Raw genomic sequence first — 18,874 nt, 5'->3', positions numbered from 1 at the left:
CACTAATTTCTCAATTGTTAAACAAATTCATCGTTTTGTTTGCTCTACAACTAAATTGACCCTCCTATGCATGAGTGTCATCACACCAATTCATCTGTTATCTATTTTTTCTGCTGACATTAAAATCAATAACTATTACATAAAAGAAATCATTATATGTAGATAATTAATCTGTTAATGATAATTAACAAAATTGACAACTTCTATTTGATAAAAGATCACACCACTATACGACATATACATAAGGAGAACAGAAAATCTAAATGCAACAAATTCATAAAACAATTGAATCAAGTAAATGTTCATCCCTTTATCAAAATTAAAGTACATTAATTGAATAGGGATGTATATATTCTTTTTTTACGGTAGATAGGTATTTGAACTAACGATTTGTTGTAGCCGTGATGACGATTTTAAGCCAAAATACTACGGAGTATTGACATAATAGCATTTAATTATATGCTTTTCTCGAAGGAAACATGTTAACATTTGATTAGATTGCAAGGATTTAGAATTTTAATAATCCTTTGTAACATATGCATGTGTAATATTCAGCATTTAACAAACAAAATTACAAATGCATTTTTATGTATACATCAAAATTTCAAAACCGAGCAATATTAAATCAAGGAACTAGCTAGCTAAATAGATGGAACAAAACTTATAAAAATGAAAATACAACAAACAAAAACAAACTTATAAAAATGAAAATACAACAAACAAAAAAAACCAAATTATTATACGGTTCATTTAACTAATAACTCGAGTTAATTCAATTTAATTTAATTGCATGGTTATTTTGATCTGTTATTCGAAAAAAAAGAAAAAAAAAACCGATCAAAACCGGATTATAGTTCATTTAAGCACCAGGAGCAGCATCCTTAACCTTACTATGAAGATAACCACCATATTCTTTAGCATAATCCTTAACCTCTCGAGCCGTAGTCACAATCCGGTTCCTAGCGTAATCAAACCGGTCCGAACCGGGTGGGTGGAGACCCCGGGAGTACCGGTAAACCCATGATAAAACCGCGACGGCAGCAACACCAAACCCGCAAAGGCAGAGGAACCCAACGAGGGGTACAAAGACGAGGACAAAGATAGGCAGCCAAAAGGGGCTAGTGAGAACAATAATGGGTGCAAAAACAATAAAGCCTAGGACAACCGCAGTGATACTAAAGCCGGTTAGGAGAAGAAGTATCCCGCCAACGATGGCGAGTGTGAGGAAGCCGATGAGTTGGGATGGGTTAGGGGAAGAGTCTTGGATGCGGCGGAGGAGGGTGGTGTGCGGTGGTGGTGTGGTGGTGAGTTGGGTGGTGCGGTGAGGCCGAGTGGTTGAAGACATTTTTTAAGGATGTTATTTTATATTTTCAATTGTTTGATATAAAAGATCATGCAAAAAGAGGTGGTGAATAGTAGGGTTAATAAGGAAAGGTGGGAGGGAGGATGAGGTGACACGTGGAAGTGGGATTTGTGAGTGTTTTTGGAAAGTGTGAATTTTAGGGACATGCAACCAAGCACGTGGAAGAAAGTAAAGGTGGATTATTAAGGGAGTTTAAGGTTTTTTTTTTAATTTTTTTTATTGATTAATTTAATTGTTTTTTATTTTGTATTATGATCTTGTTTTGCGGAGTTGTTTACTAAATTAGAAGTGAGGGTGATTATAATTGGTTTAAATGGATGAGGTGTTTGGTTTGTTTGGATTTTACAGAGGAAATTAAAGGGTAATAATTAGTCATTTTTGGTTGTGATTTGGAAACTGTTGAGCCTTTTGGTTTTGATGGACAAATTGACAAACTCGACTAATGAATGTTTTGAGTCTTTGGTGAATAAAGGATTCAAGCAAAGTTCGTTCCGGAGTAGGAACTTGGATGCGGAGTAGCATTCTCTAAAAAGCCTCGTGCAAATCTCACGTTCTAGTTTTAATTGTGAGCACTCAATATTATAAAGTCGGAAAGGAACTCAATGACTTATGTTAAAAAGACTACTGGAATAAAAGTTAGTTTTAAAAGATAATTTCTTAAAGAAAAGATAATTTGTAAAAGTTTTAATAAAGATAATTATCGAAGATAATTATCTAGTTGTTTTAATAAATAATAAATTTATCTTTTCAAATAAAATCTTTTTAAACAAACTTTTGATAATCTTTTTAAACAAATATTTGATAAGGATAGCAAGCGGTTTTTCTGTGTGAAAATCTTTATACGGCTAATGATTATCAAGTTGATTAAGATAGTGGACTAATTAGATAAGGCTAGGAAACCTCTTCATGATTACCATCTGTCAAGATAACTCCACAAGTTGTTAGTGGGTTGTTGGCATGTGGACGTGATTATAGTAGAGGTTAATGACTAAGCCTTCTCTATAAATACTCATGCAAACTATCTCAGCAAAATATAACTTAAGCATAAAAATTCCAGTAGCCATCTAATAACATAAAGAGAGTTATTTTCCTTCATATATTCTTGAGTGCAATAGGTATTTGTAATCACAGATTGTATACAAGTACTTTGGGGTTGGGATTGTGAGTTTGTAAGGTGAGGTTAAGGAAGCTTCGTTGCTGAAGTCTTCTGTGAGAGTTGGGAACAAGTTCCTAATTTGTGGAACTTGTTAACGGGTTTGAATCTTCACTTGTAAAGAGTTTTGATTACATAGTGGAAATTTAGAAAAGCCTATATCTTCTCTCGTCATTATTTCATTTAGTTAAATTCCGCAAAAAGTTTTTAGATTTCACCTCAAATACAATTCACCCCCCCTCTTGTATTAGCCAGTTAGACTTTCAGTTGGTATCAGAGCGGGAACTCAGAACACGCAGGCAACCCTGTTGAGTAAGTTCCTGGAAAATGGCTTACACAGAGGAAAAGGAATTCGGGAGTACATCCATTCAAAGGCCTCCATACTTCAACGGCAAATTTTATCCTTATTGGAAGGATAAGATGGAAATCTTTATCCAAGCAGAGAATTATCAGGTATGGCGGATTATACAAGTAGGAGATTACGAAATTACGAAAACGAATGCTAATAATGAGGTAATCCCTAAACCTATGGATGAGTATGAAAAAACTGATTTTGAAAAACTTGAAATGAATGCTACTGCCAAAAAGTTTTTAATTTGGGGACTTGGACCCGATGAACATACTCGTGTCAAAGGGTGCAAGTCCGCAAAGGAAATTTGGGATCTTCTGGAAGTTACACATGAAGGAACGTCAGATGTTAAACGTTCCAAAATAGACATTCTTTTGTCTCAGTATGAGCGCTTTGAAATGGGAAACAAAGAATCCATTAAAGACATGTTTACTCGATTTAAAAGTATTACTAACGAACTAACGTGTCTTGGCAAGATAATTCCTATAGATGAGCAGGTCAGAAAAGTTTTAAGAAGTCTTCCAGACAATGACAGATGGAGAGCAAAGGTTGCAGCGGTGCAGGAATCAAAAGACTTCAACAAGTTCAATCTGGAACAGCTTGCGGGTTCCCTCATTACTCACGAGATCCAGTCGAACAATCGGACTCAGGAGACTGTCAAAAGTCAAGGGCTAGCATTAAGAGCTAATGAAGAATCCGAAGAGAAGTCTGACATCGATGAAGAAGAAGCTGCAATGTTGGTGAGAAGGCTGAAAAAATTCTACCGTAACAACAAGTTTCTAGACAAGAAGAAAGGATACAGTAAAAGAAATCAGGAACCCAAAGCCAAGTCTTCTTGTCACAAATGTGGAAGCACCAACCACTTCATCAAAGAGTGTCCATTATGGGAATCTGAGAAAGGCAAGGGAAAAGAAGCTGATCAAAGCAGAAATTCCAAGCCTAACTTTTCTAAAACAAATTTCAGAAAAGCAATGATTTCCACGTGGGGAGAATCAAGTTCCGAAGAAGAGGAACAGGAACACACAGACGATGAAGTAGCCAATCTCTGTCTAATGGCAAAGCATGATGATGAGGTAGTCATTCAACCTAATTATTTGAAATCTCTCTCAAAGGATAAATTAATCTCTTTATTGTTAGAAACCTTAGATGAATATAAAGAATTATGTGCAAAACTAAGGCAAGCCGAAAAGGCAACTGGAATTTGTAGAGATCATGTTAAGTATCTGAATAGCTTAAGAAATGATGTTCAAGGCAGATTCTTTGAATTGTTAGATAAAAATATTATGCTAAAAGAATCCCTTGAAAGAGTCAAGAGTGAGAATATCATGCTGAATATTGAATTGACTCAATATAAAATGTTGTGTACTAACATTGATTCTTGCAGGTCTACTGAAGTTCCTTTAATCATGTTTAATAATGAACTAGAGCATGTTAAGAAAGAGATAAAGGAAACCAATGATAAAAATGAGAAACTAGAAAAGGACCTAGAAATTGCAAGAAAAAGTAAAAATACAGCAAGCACGGGTGTTCCCAAGTGGGTAAAGGAAGCTCAGACAAAAAGAACAGAAGGTCTAGGCTATGTTCATAAGAAGAAGTCCACTGGAAAGAAAAAGAAATATGTGAACTTACCTAGTGAGACCGTTTGTTCTTTTTGTGGTAAAAAGGAACATCGCAGTGAAGAATGTACTAAGAAAGCAAATCTGTACAATAAGAATGTGAACTATGTTTGGCAGAAGAAATCTGATTTAAATGTGTCAACACAGGAACCCATGAATGAAAGGGTTCCTACTACTAACCCTTAATTTCTTTTGCAGGTCGCAGTGAGGGGGAACAACCAGTGGTACCTCGATAGCGGTTGTTCTAAGCACATGACAGGAGATGAATCCAGATTTCTCTCACTGACGGCCTATACAGGGGGAACAGTGACCTTTGGAGACAATAAGAAAGGCAACATTGTTGCTGTTGGCAAAGTAGGAAGGTCAAGTTCCCATGCAATTGACAATGTATTTTTAGTCGAGGGATTGAAGCATAATCTACTTAGTATTTCTCAGTTTTGTGATAAAGGAAACTCTGTAAGCTTTTCTTCTGAAAAATGCAAAATCATCAACAATAACACTGGTAAAATCGTTTTGGAAGGAACTCGTAAAGGGAACACATATACCGTGGACCTTAACAAAGTTCCAAAATACAATCTATCTTGTTTAAGTGTTATTGAGGATGATCCACTTCTATGGCATAAACGTTTTGGACATGCTAGTCTTTCATTGCTTGACAAATTAAGGTCAAAGGACTTGGTAATCGGATTACCTTCTATCAAATTCCTAAATGACAAAATTTGTGAAGCCTGCATCAAAGGAAAGCATGTTCGATCATCATTTAAATCAAAGAAAATGGTAAGCACCACAAAACCATTGGAACTCATTCATATGGATTTGTGTGGCCCCGTTAGAATTCAAAGTAGAAGTGGAAAAAGATATGTCTTAGTTCTTGTGGATGATTATTCTAGATTTACATGGGTCATATTCTTACATAGTAAAGATGAAACTTTTGATATGTTTATGACTTTCTTGAAAAAGACACAAAAATCAATAGGTAATCAACTTATTCATATGAGAACTGACCATGGTACGGAATTCGAAAATTCCAAGTTTGATGAATTTTGCAGAGAACAGGGAATAAGTCACAATTTCTCAGCGCCAAGAACACCACAACAAAATGGTGTGGTTGAGAGGAAGAACCGAACATTGGAAGACATGGCAAGAACAATGCTAATAGCAAGTGGGCTTCCAAGGAATTTTTGGGCAGAAGCCGTCAACACAGCATGCTATATCGTCAACCGAGCCATGCTCAGACCAATGTTGGACAAGACACCTTATGAATTGTTAAAAGGGAGAAAACCTAATATTGCTCATTTAAGAGCTTTTGGATGCAAATGTTTTGTTCACAATAATGATAAAAGAAATCTTGGAAAATTTGATGAAAGGAGTGATGAAGCAGTCTTTTTAGGATATGCATCTAATAGTAAAGCTTATAGAGTTTACAATAAGAGGACTATGTGTGTAGAAGAAAGTATACATGTGATTTTTGATGAAACTAATAATTATGAATGTGTACAGGAATATGAAGATGGAGATTTCGAAATTGGTCTCACTCGTTCAACAGACCAAGATGAAGAATTAACTCCCAAAAAGCAGCCTGTTCGAATTACTGAAAATGCTGATAAGGAACCTACTGAAGTTCCAAACAATACTGAAGCCTCTGATCAAAATACAGAAGAAACAGAAAATACAGAAGGCGAAGCAAATGCAGAAGCAGAACACCATGAAGAAATGGAAGAAAGAGCGACTCAAAATAACACCTTTATACCAGCTCAATCATTCCAACCAAAGCCATGGAAACATCAAAGGTCACACCCCCTGGATAAAATTATAAGTGACCTAAGCAAGGGAACTCAGACGAGATCCCAACTGAGAAACTTTTGTGCATTCAATGCCTTCCTATCAACACTGGAACCTCGAAATCACAAAGAAGCTTTGGAAGATGCTGATTGGATTGTTGCCATGCAAGAGGAATTAAATGAATTCGAAAGAAACAAAGTGTGGCACCTTGAACCTAAACCAACGAATCAAAAGGTTATTGGTCTCAAATGGGTATACAGGAATAAGCTAGATGAACATGGCACAATTGTAAGGAACAAGGCAAGATTGGTTGTTAAAGGCTACAATCAGCAGGAAGGTATCGATTTTGAGGAGACTTTTGCTCCTGTAGCTAGATTAGAAGCAATTCGTATTTTAATTGCATTTGCTGCATTTATGGGTTTTAAACTTTATCAAATGGACGTCAAATGTGCTTTTTTAAATGGTTTTTTAAAGGAAGACGTCTATGTTGAACAACCACCTGGATTTGAGGATCCAAACTTTCCTAACCATGTTTTTAAGCTCGATAAAGCACTGTATGGATTAAAACAAGCTCCAAGAGCATGGTATGAAAGACTTTCAAAATTCCTTTTACAAAATGATTTTAAAAGAGGAAAAGTTGACAAAACTTTGTTCTTAAAATCAAAAGGAACTCATTTATTAATTGTACAAATTTATGTTGATGATATTATTTTTGGTGCAACTAATGAATCCTTGTGCAAGTACTTTGCTGATTTAATGAGCAGTGAGTTTGAGATGAGTATGATGGGGGAACTCAACTTCTTCCTTGGGCTCCAAATTAAGCAAACTAACGAAGGAATAATGATCCATCAGCAGAAATATGTGAAGGAGTTATTAAAAAAATACAGTATGGAAAGCACAAAGATAAACCACACTCCCATGGGAACAACCACAAGGTTGGACCAAGACCCCAAGGGAACTCGTGTGGATCAAACAAAATACAGAGGTATGATTGGTTCCTTGTTATATTTAACTGCTAGCAGACCTGACATTTCGTTTAGTGTAGGTCTTTGTGCAAGATTTCAATCGGATCCAAAGGAATCGCATCTAACAGCCGTCAAAAGGATTCTACGATACTTAAAAGGGACGGAAGACTTGTGTCTGTTCTATCCAAAAAGTGACTCGTTTGACCTAAGAGGATATGCTGATGCTGACTATGCAGGAGATTTGGTAAATCGTAAAAGCACGTCAGGTATGGTCCAATTCTTAGGCTCTTGCATGGTTTCTTGGAGTTCCAAGAAACAAAACACTGTTGCTCTATCCACTGCCGAAGCAGAATATGTGGCTGCTGCTGCATGCTGCTCTCAATTGCTATGGATAAAACAACAGTTGCGTGACTATGGCATTATTTTAGAGTGCGTTCCTATTCATTGTGATAACACAAGTGCCATTTGCATTTCTAAAGATCCAGTACAACACTCTAAAGTTAAGCATATACATGTAAGGCATCACTTTTTGAAAGATAATGTTGAAAAGGGCTTAATTAAGCTAGATTTTATTTCTACTGAATTTCAAATTGCTGACATTTTAACTAAGCCTTTAAGCAGAGACAAGTTTGAAAAGATGCGTGTGGAATTGGGGATGCTACGGCTCAAGTGATTTTTGTTTGGAACCCCTAAGGTAAAATCGGATGTAACTAACGATGCTATGCTCAATCTTGTGTGCATAACACAGCTGAAATTACCCAGGGGAAAGATTTGTGAAGTATTGAAAAGTCACGTATACATACTTTTAATATGTTAAAAATATTGAGCCATGTTGTTTCAAGTTCCCTTTTCATCATTCTTTACTCTCTGTATCATGATCACGTAAATTATCATCATAATTTACAATCAATTTGCTCTTATTTATCTTTTTCATTTTTTTATTTATCTGTTTTTCTTCTTGTTATTTTCTTTCTTATCTTTTATTTCTATCTTATTTTTTATTCTTATCTTTTTCCTTCTTTTTTTTTTTTCATGATCAATTCTTCTATTCCTCATAAAATTCAAGAATACAAAAAGATTTTTTTACGTAAGATAAGGAGCAAACATATTCACTACTCCTTACCTTCCGTATTTTTATCTATCTTATTATTGTGATACGTTTGAAAGATGCAATTATTACACCCTATTAAACCCATACTACCCCTAAAACTACCCTACTACCTCACCATACAAACCGTCACTTTTTCTCACCCTTCCCAATTAAATTTTTTCTTTAACACTCCACCTTCACCCATCAAATCAATTAAACTCCCCATAAACTTCCATAACCGGCCTCACTCTCTCTCCTCCCAATTCACACTATTCATCTTCTCCTTCCTTTCAATTCATCCTCATAACCATGAAAACCAACCTAACCTCAACCCCGAAACAACCAAAAACCCGGAAGCCTTCCTCTGCTGGCGGCTCCCCTGAACCAGTCCCACTTGCCGTTGTTCACCCTCAAGCTTCGACAAAGAGAAAGGCTACAACCGTGAAAGGAGGTGACAGAAAGAGGCGAAGCTCTCAAAAGTCTCCATCTTGGAATTACACTCACGGTTATCACATCAATTATGACTGGTGTACGGCAAGTAAGTTCTCCGAATTCATCTCCTTAATTGATTATCAAGAATGGGTGCATTTGTTCCAAAATTGTTCTCACTATCCAATTTACCCTAAGCTTTTGTTTGAATTCAAAAATACTTTCAAACACAACAATGGTGTTTGCACGGCTACGGTCAAAGATACTCACATTCATTTTGATATTGCATATTTAGGGAACTTGTTTCAAGTCCCCACCTCTGGCTATAGTTCATACCTAAAACACAAGCAAATTGTGCAAATTGGGCATTATGATGAGAATAGGGTTATTAAATTTATCGGTGGAAACCCGAAAAGCAAGACTTCACATCATAACATACTCACCCCTCTTCACAAATTATTGTTCAATTTCACATGGAGAGGCATTGTTCCTCGTTTGCAAAAACGTAGCACAGTATCCCTACTAGATGCAACCATCATCTTTTGTCTTGCTCGGAAAATAAAAATAAACTTTCCAAAATTGATGATTCAACATTTGGCTTTCTATGCAAATAAATCTACTATTCCATATGGATCTCTCCTCACTGTGTTGTTTAAGTCTTTTGGGATTGATGTTGAAAGTGAGTCACCCACTTATATTAAACCTGAGAACATTCTCTCGGAGCAATCTTTGCTTCGCCTGAGCCTTAAACTTGAGAGTGGGATACTTACTTTCTTGACGAGAGGAAGTGAGGAGAAAAATCGTGGAAAAGGGAAAACACAGGTTGTAGAGGGAGATACAAGTGAGTCAGAAGAGGAGGAAAGTGAGTCTGAAAAAGAGGAAAATAAAGAAAAAGGAGAGGAAGAAAAAGGAGAGGAAGCAATTTCTGAGGGGGAACCTCAGGAGGCAGATTCTGAGGAAGAAGAGGAGACTCAGAGTGAGGGGGAATCTAGCTCAGAAAGTGAGAGTCTCGACCTCCCTTATACAGGAGGACTAAGGCGGAGTAAGAGGAAAATTGTCAAACCTGCTACTTCTACTCTAAAGCCGGTGATCATTGAAGACATTAGCTCTTCTGATCACTCAGACCCTGATTTCACCCCTACACAAGTTCCTTTTGCCTCCGTGCCATCTCCTGTTCCTGCCTCTCCCACAAACCAAGCTAAACCCTCTTCCCCTCCTGTTTCACCAAAACAGACTTCTCCCTCTCCCTCCCCAGCTTTTCCTACATCACAGCCTACAGGCTTTGCTGCCTTCTCTGGAACAAATGCTTCTGTTTTTGATATTCAACAGGTGAAAGCAGAAATGGAGAAGCTGATAAAGATGGTGTGCACAAAGCTGGAGGACATGGCAAAGCAGCTGGCTTCTCTTCAACGCCAAGTGCAGGCTGTGGCAGATGCTCAGGCAACCAGTTTTACTGGGATGGAGAACAAAGTTGATGCTGCTGAGAAGAACATACTGCACAGCTCTCAGGAGATATTGGAGACGATTAACAGGGTGGCTTTTGAAGAGGTGGAGGAAGCTTCCAATGACCCCAAAACCCCAGCTGATGAACCTACTTACTCACCATAATTGCAATTTCAAACTTGTCACTTTTACTTCTTTTGTTTTTGCTTGTTCCATTCGGATTTCAGTTTGTAACTCATAACTTTTGCTACTCTTTCCTGCTTTTGATTTTCGTCTATGGGAACTTGGCTCGTATTTTTCATATGATTGTGTGTGTTTGCTGATGATTTAGTACCTAACTTATTTTTGCCTTGCATTATTTGAGCTCACTATTCCCTACGTAGTCTAGTGGGAGTATAGCAAAATGTTTTTTTTCAATCTTTTGATAATGCCAAAAGGGGGAAAAAGACAAACTTCATGACGGCTAAGGTGTTTACCAAGGAACTCACACATCGAAGGTACAAACTTTTCTAAGTTCTGAATAAAGTCCTAGTAATCTAAGTTTTTAAACTTTTTCTAAACTTTTAAAGTCTTTGTAAATTTTTTTTCTGATGCTCAGTCTTTTTAAAAGAAATACTTGTTAGTTTTTTTTAAGTTCTTTAATTACTCTGGTTTTTTCATGTCTTACTTTAAATTTTTGTTGCATGCCTGGATGATTTTATTTACCTAAGTTTGTCAATGTTTGTCATCATCAAAAAGGGGGAATTTGTTGAGCCTTTTGGTTTTGATGGACAAATTGACAAACTCGACTAATGAATGTTTTGAGTCTTTGGTGAATAAAGGATTCAAGCAAAGTTCGTTCCGGAGTAGGAACTTGGATGCGGAGTAGCATTCTCTAAAAAGCCTCGTGCAAATCTCACGTTCTAGTTTTAATTGTGAGCACTCAATATTATAAAGTCGGAAAGGAACTCAATGACTTATGTTAAAAAGACTACTGGAATAAAAGTTAGTTTTAAAAGATAATTTCTTAAAGAAAAGATAATTTGTAAAAGTTTTAATAAAGATAATTATCGAAGATAATTATCTAGTTGTTTTAATAAATAATAAATTTATCTTTTCAAATAAAATCTTTTTAAACAAACTTTTGATAATCTTTTTAAACAAATATTTGATAAGGATAGCAAGCGGTTTTTCTGTGTGAAAATCTTTATACGGCTAATGATTATCAAGTTGATTAAGATAGTGGACTAATTAGATAAGGCTAGGAAACCTCTTCATGATTACCATCTGTCAAGATAACTCCACAAGTTGTTAGTGGGTTGTTGGCATGTGGACGTGATTATAGTGGAGGTTAATGACTAAGCCTTCTCTATAAATACTCATGCAAACTATCTCAGCAAAATATAACTTAAGCATAAAAATTCCAGTAGCCATCTAATAACATAAAGAGAGTTATTTTCCTTCATATATTCTTGAGTGCAATAGGTATTTGTAATCACAGATTGTATACAAGTACTTTGGGGTTGGGATTGTGAGTTTGTAAGGTGAGGTTAAGGAAGCTTCGTTGCTGAAGTCTTCTGTGAGAGTTGGGAACAAGTTCCTAATTTGTGGAACTTGTTAACGGGTTTGAATCTTCACTTGTAAAGAGTTTTGATTACATAGTGGAAATTTAGAAAAGCCTATATCTTCTCTCGTCATTATTTCATTTAGTTAAATTCCGCAAAAAGTTTTTAGATTTCACCTCAAATACAATTCACCCCCCCCTCTTGTATTAGCCAGTTAGACTTTCAGAAACAATTTTATTGAATGATTCAACATGGGGTTTGTGATTTATGATTTAATGGTACAGAAATTGTTTTAAGAGAGTCTACATGCCAAGTGGAATCTCCCCTTTTGCAATATTTTCTCCATTCGTCACGATATTTTTACCGCACAGAGTAAGTTTTTGAGTTGAGAACTTGAGATCAACAAGAGTATAATGCACTATTTCTCCGAATGATGCACCATGAGTATTAGATGGTGCTTAGGTCTAGTAGTTAGTACCAGTAATTTGTTTATTGTTTGTTCTTCCGTTTTGGGGCTTGCCCCTTGTTTTCACAAAAAGAAAAAATAATAAAAAAAATAAAATAATAATAATAATAATAATAATCTGGGTGGGACTCAAATTGTATCTCGACTCCCCACTAATTTCTTTTATTCGGTTGACTTTATAGGTTTTTGTTATTTTTCATAATAATAATAATAATAATAATAATTTTTTTTAGTATTATTATTATTAAGGGTTGCCCTGGTTGAGGGGTTTGTTTCAAAAAAATAAAATAAAATAATTATTAAGGGTTTAACTAGCTAAACCATCTTCTTTGTAACAAACTATCTCATTACTTATGCTTTCATACTTTTTTTTTTTTTTTTAATGCTTGCATACTTCACATTACATAATGAATTATATATACAAAAAAGGGAAATTTTAAGGTCATTTCTCCGAAAGAGAGAAAAAAAGCTACGTCGTTTTTCTAACACGTAAGGGTGGTTATTTCTACTAAGCTAATGCATGGGTTAGGAAAAAGGTTTATACTTTCGTAATTCCCCTTACATGATGTAAATTCTGCAGCTAAGCTAGCTAGATTATGGCCTTCTTTGGTAATTGGTTGTTGGCTGCTGGCTGTTACTCTTGGCTTGTCTGACCAGCTGTTTGTATTGGCTTTCTATGTTGGTTGTTTGACTGTTGGCTTTAAAAAAATATGTTTGGTAAGTTTGGTTATTGACGGTTGGTTGTTTGGGACTAAAATTACCTTTAAGGGCATTGATATGTTTTATTATCTTTCTTCTAATAGTAATGATTTTAATAATTTATTTTTTCTTTTACTTCTACTACCAAGTAGTATCACTGCTACTCTGTATTTTTTTATAATATTTTTTTTTATAATAATATTTTTTTTAAATAGGTTTATTATTTACGACTACTATTAACTAGTATCACTGTTACTTCGTATTATTTTTTTCATAATAATTTTTCTATTTTGTTAAGTAGGATTATTATTATTATTATTATTATTATTATTATTAGTGATGTTTTAAACTTTTTATCACATATTTTATTTACTATAAACAATACAACAACAACAATAATTATTATTATTATTAGTGTTACGGTAAATGACTTAGAAAAGATTTATGATATTTTTTTCACATGTAAAATAATGCTTAAAAGAATTTCAATAATACAATAAAAAGTGAATAATTGAACACCAGTAGTAACTTAGAAAAAAATAAATCATAAGCATGCATATTAATGATCTAATATTGTCTTCTGACTCGCTTGGCTCGTCTAGTTTTCATCAAGCAAGCAGCAATGTTATCACGAACAATTGTCGCCTCACTAGTTGACGATTCTTGAACACATTGAGGGACATTAGTTTCAATATCCTCAACTCCTTCGGAAGGTACAAATTTAGGATCTTTATCCACGAGTCAAAAAGTTGGATCACCAACGCCACTTCGTCTAGTATAGTTGTGTAATGCAAAGCAAGATCGTATTATTCTGTTTTGATCTTTGAATGAGTATCTAGGCATTTTATCTAGGATCTTCCATCGGGCTTTAAGAACACCAAATGACCGTTCAATGCAACTTCGTATTGACGAATGAGCACGATTAAAAACTTCTTTGGTACCCCTTGGACTTGCACCTCAAAATTCAGATAGATGGCACCTCGTCTTACGGTAAGGAGTCAAATACCCCTTTCTTTCCGGATAGCCTTTGTCAACAAAATAATATTTACCTAAAAGAAAGTTACTAAAAAAAATTAGCCCTAACAATATTTAAAAAATTTGGGGCATTAGGAATAATAATGTATAATACCTTCTGGGGGTTTTGGAAACTTGAGTCTTGGATCACTAATTGTATCAAGAAATATTCGTGAATCATGAGCTGAGCCTTCCCATCCCGTCAACATGTATGTAAACAACAAATCAAAGTCACATCCAGCTAAAACGTTCGTAAATGGTATACCTTTCCTTCCTCTGTAATGCAGTTGGTCTTCTTCTGGGACAATTATTGATATATGTGTACCATCTATAGCTCCAATACAATCCTAAAATGAAACGGTATCATTATATTATTTCACGATAACTTGTAAAATATTTTCATTTTTTTTTGTTTTAACGAAAGGAAAATTGTATTACCTTGAAATATGGCATGTATCTAGCATCATTTGCTAATTGTCGTGGCACCTCCTTAAAACTAGGATCTCTAGGTACAAGTATATCCCTTGACATTCTATCCATAGCATATAAAACTTGTTTAAATACTCGACTCACTGTTTTGCCGGAGTGTTGAAAACGTTCTTGAGTTAATCTATTTGGGGCACCATGAGCAAGGACATACACAAATATGCCCACTTTTTCTATAATTGACATTCTTAACCATGGTTTTAAACCGTACCTGCTTTCTAAATATGTGCATAGTTCCATAAATAAAGGAGGGTACATTCTAAGAACATTAAAACAACGTGTTTTATGACCGTTAAGTAACTCAATCACCCACATTTGGCCGGTTAAATACGAGGTCATACAAGGTTCCTTATATATATGGTTCAAATAATACTTTGTAATGTAACCTACGTTGCAAGCAATCAATTCCCAAAAATTATCCTCTTCATCTAAGTACTCTTTGCATAAGAAGAGCATTTTAAGTTGCATATTATAATCCATACCTAGAAACAAACAAGTTAAATATCAAAATCAATTACATAACATAACTAATATTTATAAGATTTAAATTTACAAAACAAGGATGAATTTCAATCATCCAACAAAAGTAGCAAAAGTAATCCCATTAACATCCATACAATTTTTCTCTAAAACATATATAAAGGTTGGGGATGCGTACAACATTTTCTATTTCTTTTTGTTTTACAATGAGATATATATAAATTATGGGCTTAAAGAGCCATTCTATAGCAAGTTCCAACAAACAAAAGCTAGCATAAAATTCCAAAAGTGCATATGGTAACATTCTTAATTTAATTCAAAAGTTACCATATGCAATTCTAAGTAGTTAGTAAAGTTACTAGCACATATCACTTGTGTCCCACATTTTGTGTATACATAAACCTTATGTATTCAACTCTTTTCTTATCATCCGCAAATTCTAAAAAGATTGTCCTTCTTTGTGGATCTTCAATGAGTGTACAAGCATAGTAAAATTCAGGTGAGCTGGAATCAAAATCATCCATGGAGCACAACTTAACCATTGCATCAGTCACACTATATTTTGGTATATCAATATTCATAGAGTTCATCATATTCACCATAGCAGTTTGAAACTCTTTTGTGGAACTATTCCTTTCAGCAACTATTTCCATCATTCCATCAATTTTATCACTAAGGGAAGCACTCCTTCTAGACTTTTTTTTTTTTTCAGACCTTGCACTTTTGTTACTTTGAAAGGAACCCACTCTCCATTACCCTTTTCCCTTTTCCTTTATCATCGATCTCATTAGGGGTGGATATGGGGTTAAGGGATGAAGGGCTTTGTTCCCTCCACATTGCATCCTATTCATTTCCCAAATTAGAACCTACTTCATCATGATCATTAACATAAGGAGAATGAGAGTGACGAGAACTAATGGGTGGAGAAGGAACATATGCTTCATCATCTATTGTAGGCGGATCGGCCACTGAGGTAAACTTTTCGGCTCCTTGGGCACATCCCCCAAAAACTTGGTGCATTTTGTATTCAAGCTCAGGTTCAATTCCTTCATCACGAAAGATTTCAAATTTTGCATTTTCCTATCAAAAAAAGAATGAGTTAAAATTTTTCTTACCTTTCCCCCATTTTGTTAATCATTAAACAGCACTCTTATGATAACATTAAAAAAAACTAACCTTTATTTTTAAAGCCCACCATGCATCACTTGCGACAACCGTTCCTTTTTCATGATCCAACCCTAAACCGGTTTCCTTCGATTTCAATTGTTTCCAAAGTATCCATTTAGGCCTCATTCCATCCAATTTGTTTTTAAGCCGGCATTTATCCCATGCTATGTTTGTGGTATTTTCCCAATTTTCTACCACTTTTTTCCACAATAAGTTGTGTGAAGTAATAGCACCATTTTTTCCTTTACTCCACAATGTGTTTTTAATACAAAGATCAAAAAGTATGTGGATTAATTCATTGGACCAAGTTATTCGATTTACATTCACCAATTTTTGGATTTCTCCATCATTTATCCTCTCCCCTATGTGATTACTTTTATTTTTCTTTGGGGCCATCTAAACATAAGTAAGTAATAACATCATTACATAACTATTTAAGCTCATATACTACATAGCAGAATGAAACACCAAATTGTGATACGAAAGATGTAAATAACAATTACATATAACAAGATAATTAAAGTATAGAATAGCAAGTTTAAAAGTCAAACTCTTAAAATTAAATACTCACAGAAACAAGACATATGAAAGATGTAAATTGCAAATTCTTTCCTAAAAAGCTCAAATTGTAACAACACCATCAGTTATCAAACACATGTTTTTTTTCTAAAAAAAAAAACTAATATTTCTATTATGTACTCCTTAGTAATTAGGAGATTAATTAAGCAAACCACCACACATACTTATATATATGAAGAAAAAAAAACCACAATATTAATGCATGAGAAAAATGAAGAGAAAGCATAATGACTTCTTTATTAGTGTTTGCTCTCCAAATTTACTACTATAACCCTTTTTCACCCAAAATTTAATTATACAAAATTAATTTGTATAGTAGTTGCTAACGTATATTATAACATTGAACTTATTTAATAGTATAACAAAGCTAGTTAGGATCTCACTTTTTTTGATGAGATTGAATTTTTTTTTTTAAATTTTTTTATTAAAAAAAAATCAGAACCCATACATCTACAAATTGAGATCTCAGCAATTTTGTTTAAACTAACTAATAAGTCTTCTTATTTATGCTAATCCTTCTCTAATTAAAAGAAAATTGAAGAGGTTCATGGTAAATTCTACATCAAATTAAAACAAATTAAATGGGCATTTTTCTACAGATCTAAAAAACTTAATAACCAAAAAAAAAAATTCAAAGTTACCGAATAATGTAGTCATGCAGTTGCCAAATCTTGATTCTGAATTTATGCTCCGTCGCTTCCGCTGCTCCACGTTCACCTGAACTTCTCACAAATTTTCTCTGTAGTGTATTAGTAGTATATTGGGGTTTTTTTTTTGTTTTAGGAGAGAGAAAGGTAATTGATAAGAATGGGTAATAAGTGTTTATTAGGGATAAAATTGTAATAGTTATCATTTAAGCCAAAATCTAACCCCAAAAAGCTACTCTCACTAGTTTTTGGCATTGGCAGAAAAGCTGGCTTTTTAGTCAACCAAAATGCCAATCAACCAAACATAAATTTTGGCTGTTTGACCACTTTCAAAAGCCAAAAGCCAAAAGCTATACAAAAAGCTACTTACCAAACAACCCCTATATAAACATGTAATACTTCAAAAATGAAGATGGTTTTTTTTTCTCTTTCCTTTCCTTACCGGATTTTGAGTTTGTTTATAAATATGTAAAATGTTATAAAATTGTTATTTTTCTATCAATTTTGTATTTGGTAGTGAATTTGCAATCGTATGTTTATTTGTGATTTAAGGTGGATATTCAGATTTTTAGAGTTGAAATAATTATAATATATATAATCGAACTTTTGTATATTTCTTGTCATAAAAACATGTAGTACTTTAAAAATGAACATACAACTATTTATAAAGAATATATTTTGAACGTTTTTTTTTTTTTTTGGCAGAAATGAGTAGGATTAATTAATTAAGTCTGTTACACATAAGTTCTCCCATTAGTGGGGGGTCAAAATAAGGTGGCACAACACCCACATAGTTCCTAGTAGGACTAATAGTAGCATAGTTAGAGTTAGAGAATACATCATCAAAAAGTGGGGGTGGGGGTTAAAAGTACTGCTTTACAAAGTAACAAATCAAGGGTTGTAGCCCCAGCTGATTGAGCTGCAAGATCCAATCTGGCTTCCCTGGGTAGCTTATCTGCTTCATGCACCTTATTCCTTGACACATACAACAACTTGATCTGTGGTAGGCTTTGGCTTAGGTGCCTACAAGTAAGATCAAGATTGTGTAGTTCATCAACAGGGCTGTTAGGCTGTGTTATGGCTTTAATACACCTTTGACAATCTGAGAGGATGGTAGAGTCTTCTCGTTTATTTCTGGTGCACCATTGAAGGGCCATAAGACACACAGCAATGAGAGGGGAAGTGACTGTTACATGAGTTGCAATTCTTGCACTAATGAACCCTAATGGTCTTTACATACAAAAGCTAACCTTGCACTCATTGTTCTTGCAGAGTGGGAGGCATCAATGTATATAGTATAGCAAGCAGGAAAAATGTTAGTCATGACACATGTTGGTTTGGCAATAGGGGTCCCTGGTCCAAACAATATAAACTCATTGGCATACCCTTTAGTAGTAGCCCACCACTGCTCAGTGGATGAGTTATGGTTTCCAAACACCTATTTGTTTCTCATCAACCAAATTCTCCAACGGATAGTAGCAAATGAGGAGTTCCACTCTAGGTTGAACAAAGGATGATTAGAAGAGTTTTTGATGTTTTTGGCAAACCAAACTGGGAAGCACTCAGAGAAGAAATTTTTGTGACAGGGAATGGAAAACCATA

The 18,874-nt window shown here is 34.7% G+C and overlaps 2 protein-coding genes across 2 annotated transcripts; both read right to left on the bottom strand.

Annotated features, from left to right (window-relative positions):
- Window positions 1-370: 370 nt before the first annotated feature.
- On the bottom strand, window positions 371-1,632 carry LOC110698391 (oleosin 1-like). The gene has a single exon (XM_021875813.1). The coding sequence runs from the start codon at window positions 1,343-1,345 to the stop codon at window positions 860-862; it is 486 nt and encodes a 161-aa protein (XP_021731505.1). The 5' UTR covers window positions 1,346-1,632; the 3' UTR covers window positions 371-859.
- An 11,761-nt stretch (window positions 1,633-13,393) lies between these two features.
- On the bottom strand, window positions 13,394-18,300 carry LOC110698384. The gene is made up of 5 exons (XM_021875806.1): window positions 17,267-18,300; window positions 16,056-16,442; window positions 14,352-15,959; window positions 14,029-14,260; window positions 13,394-13,948 (listed from the first exon to the last, which is right to left on the bottom strand). The coding sequence occupies exons 3-5, from the start codon at window positions 14,877-14,879 to the stop codon at window positions 13,857-13,859; spliced, it is 852 nt and encodes a 283-aa protein (XP_021731498.1). The 5' UTR covers window positions 14,880-15,959; window positions 16,056-16,442; window positions 17,267-18,300; the 3' UTR covers window positions 13,394-13,856.
- Between the last annotated feature and the right edge of the window lie 574 nt (window positions 18,301-18,874).

This window comes from Chenopodium quinoa, unplaced genomic scaffold (assembly GCF_001683475.1).
Source record: "Chenopodium quinoa cultivar QQ74 unplaced genomic scaffold, ASM168347v1, whole genome shotgun sequence".
NCBI lineage: Eukaryota > Viridiplantae > Streptophyta > Magnoliopsida > Caryophyllales > Amaranthaceae > Chenopodium > Chenopodium quinoa.
The sequence above is the reverse complement of the archived record's forward strand: the minus strand, read 5'-3'. Positions and strand labels throughout refer to the sequence as shown.